General features: G+C 47.4%; 1 protein-coding gene across 1 annotated transcript in view; it reads right to left on the reverse strand.

Moving 5' to 3' along the window:
• T265_09374 (hypothetical protein) overlaps positions 1-918 on the reverse strand; it is a gene marked incomplete at both ends in the record, with an annotated part of 15606 nt that extends 14688 nt beyond the window's left edge. Inside the window, 4 exon segments of the mRNA XM_009175417.1 lie at positions 8-123; positions 137-323; positions 470-794; positions 867-918. Coding sequence (XP_009173681.1) covers positions 8-123; positions 137-323; positions 470-794; positions 867-918 — 680 coding nt within the window.
• Between the last annotated feature and the right edge of the window lie 335 nt (positions 919-1253).

A 1253-nucleotide genomic window follows, 5' to 3' on the forward strand; every position in this document is an offset into this window, starting at 1 on the left:
CTCCAACCGCCCAAGTAGACTATCTGGAAGGAAGATGACAGCACGTATGTCACTGAAATCAATTAGCCGCCATTTCTTGCAACGTCTCCAGCCAAGCACGGGCGGGTACACGGGGACTTCATCCTGGAAATCGTACAACACCAACACCCAAACTCTTCGTGATCTTTTTCACGCCTTTCTGCCAAGTCATGTACTGTCCACCTCCCGGTTTGCGCAATCCAGGAGGTACAAGAACACCCGTCTCGGTAGACGGTGTTTCGGCATGCGTACATGACCGAGCCATCGTCGTCGGTGGTGCTGGATGTTTTCCCGGATTGAAGTACCTGTAGTACAAACAAATACCCGTTTTCTAATCATCTCCTTACTAACATGCTGACGCCATCCAAAACCCGCCACGCTTATGAAGCATCGGTGATCGGAAACCTAAAGACGCCTTACATCATGTGTCCGCAGAGGCTATGTCTCGCACCCATACAAAAACACAACCCCTACTGGAGCCTGGTACACATGACCCTTAAGACCTGATGAGATGCCTTTTTGACGCCACGAGTGATGCAGATTAGCAAACGCGATCCGGGCCTTTGAGATTCTTGTACTGACATCATCAGACACACTTCCGTCAGAGCTAATATAACTACCGAGAGGTGTTAAGTTTTCCACAGTCTCCAGTGAATCTCGTTGGACTTTAAGGGATATTTTTGCAGGCGATACGTTCTGAAGCATGACTTTGCACTTCAAAGGTGCAAGACGTATGCCAAAAGATGGTATGTTGATGGTCAGTTTATTCAACAGGGCTTATGCTTCGCTTTGGTCTTCAAAGATGAGGACGATGTCATTTGCGCACTCCAAATCAATAAAGCTCTCACCAGCAACACTTTGAACACCGGGGTTTTGAAGACCGTCCAGTGTTCGCCTCATTATTTCATCAATGACGAAGTGGAACAAGAATGGAGTGGACATCCTTGTCTGACACCACTTTTTGTAGGGAAGCTTTTGGAGAGCTCATCATACACTCTCATCCACCCAGAAGCGTGTGAATATAGGGCATACCCTGTTGAGCTAGTGTAGTTAACAGCACTGACTGCACAGCACTGAGACGCAACAGTACGATAGTCGACCCTTTCGCTGGCCAAAGGGAGATACATAGCTTCCCAATAAAGCTTTACTACTCTGCTCAACTCTGGTGCGCATTATTCCCATCAACAATTGGTTTCGTTTTGGAACATATAGCTGAATAGTCGCATGTCCTGTGT

This window comes from Opisthorchis viverrini (genome assembly GCF_000715545.1).
Source record: "Opisthorchis viverrini unplaced genomic scaffold opera_v5_271, whole genome shotgun sequence".
NCBI lineage: Eukaryota > Metazoa > Platyhelminthes > Trematoda > Opisthorchiida > Opisthorchiidae > Opisthorchis > Opisthorchis viverrini.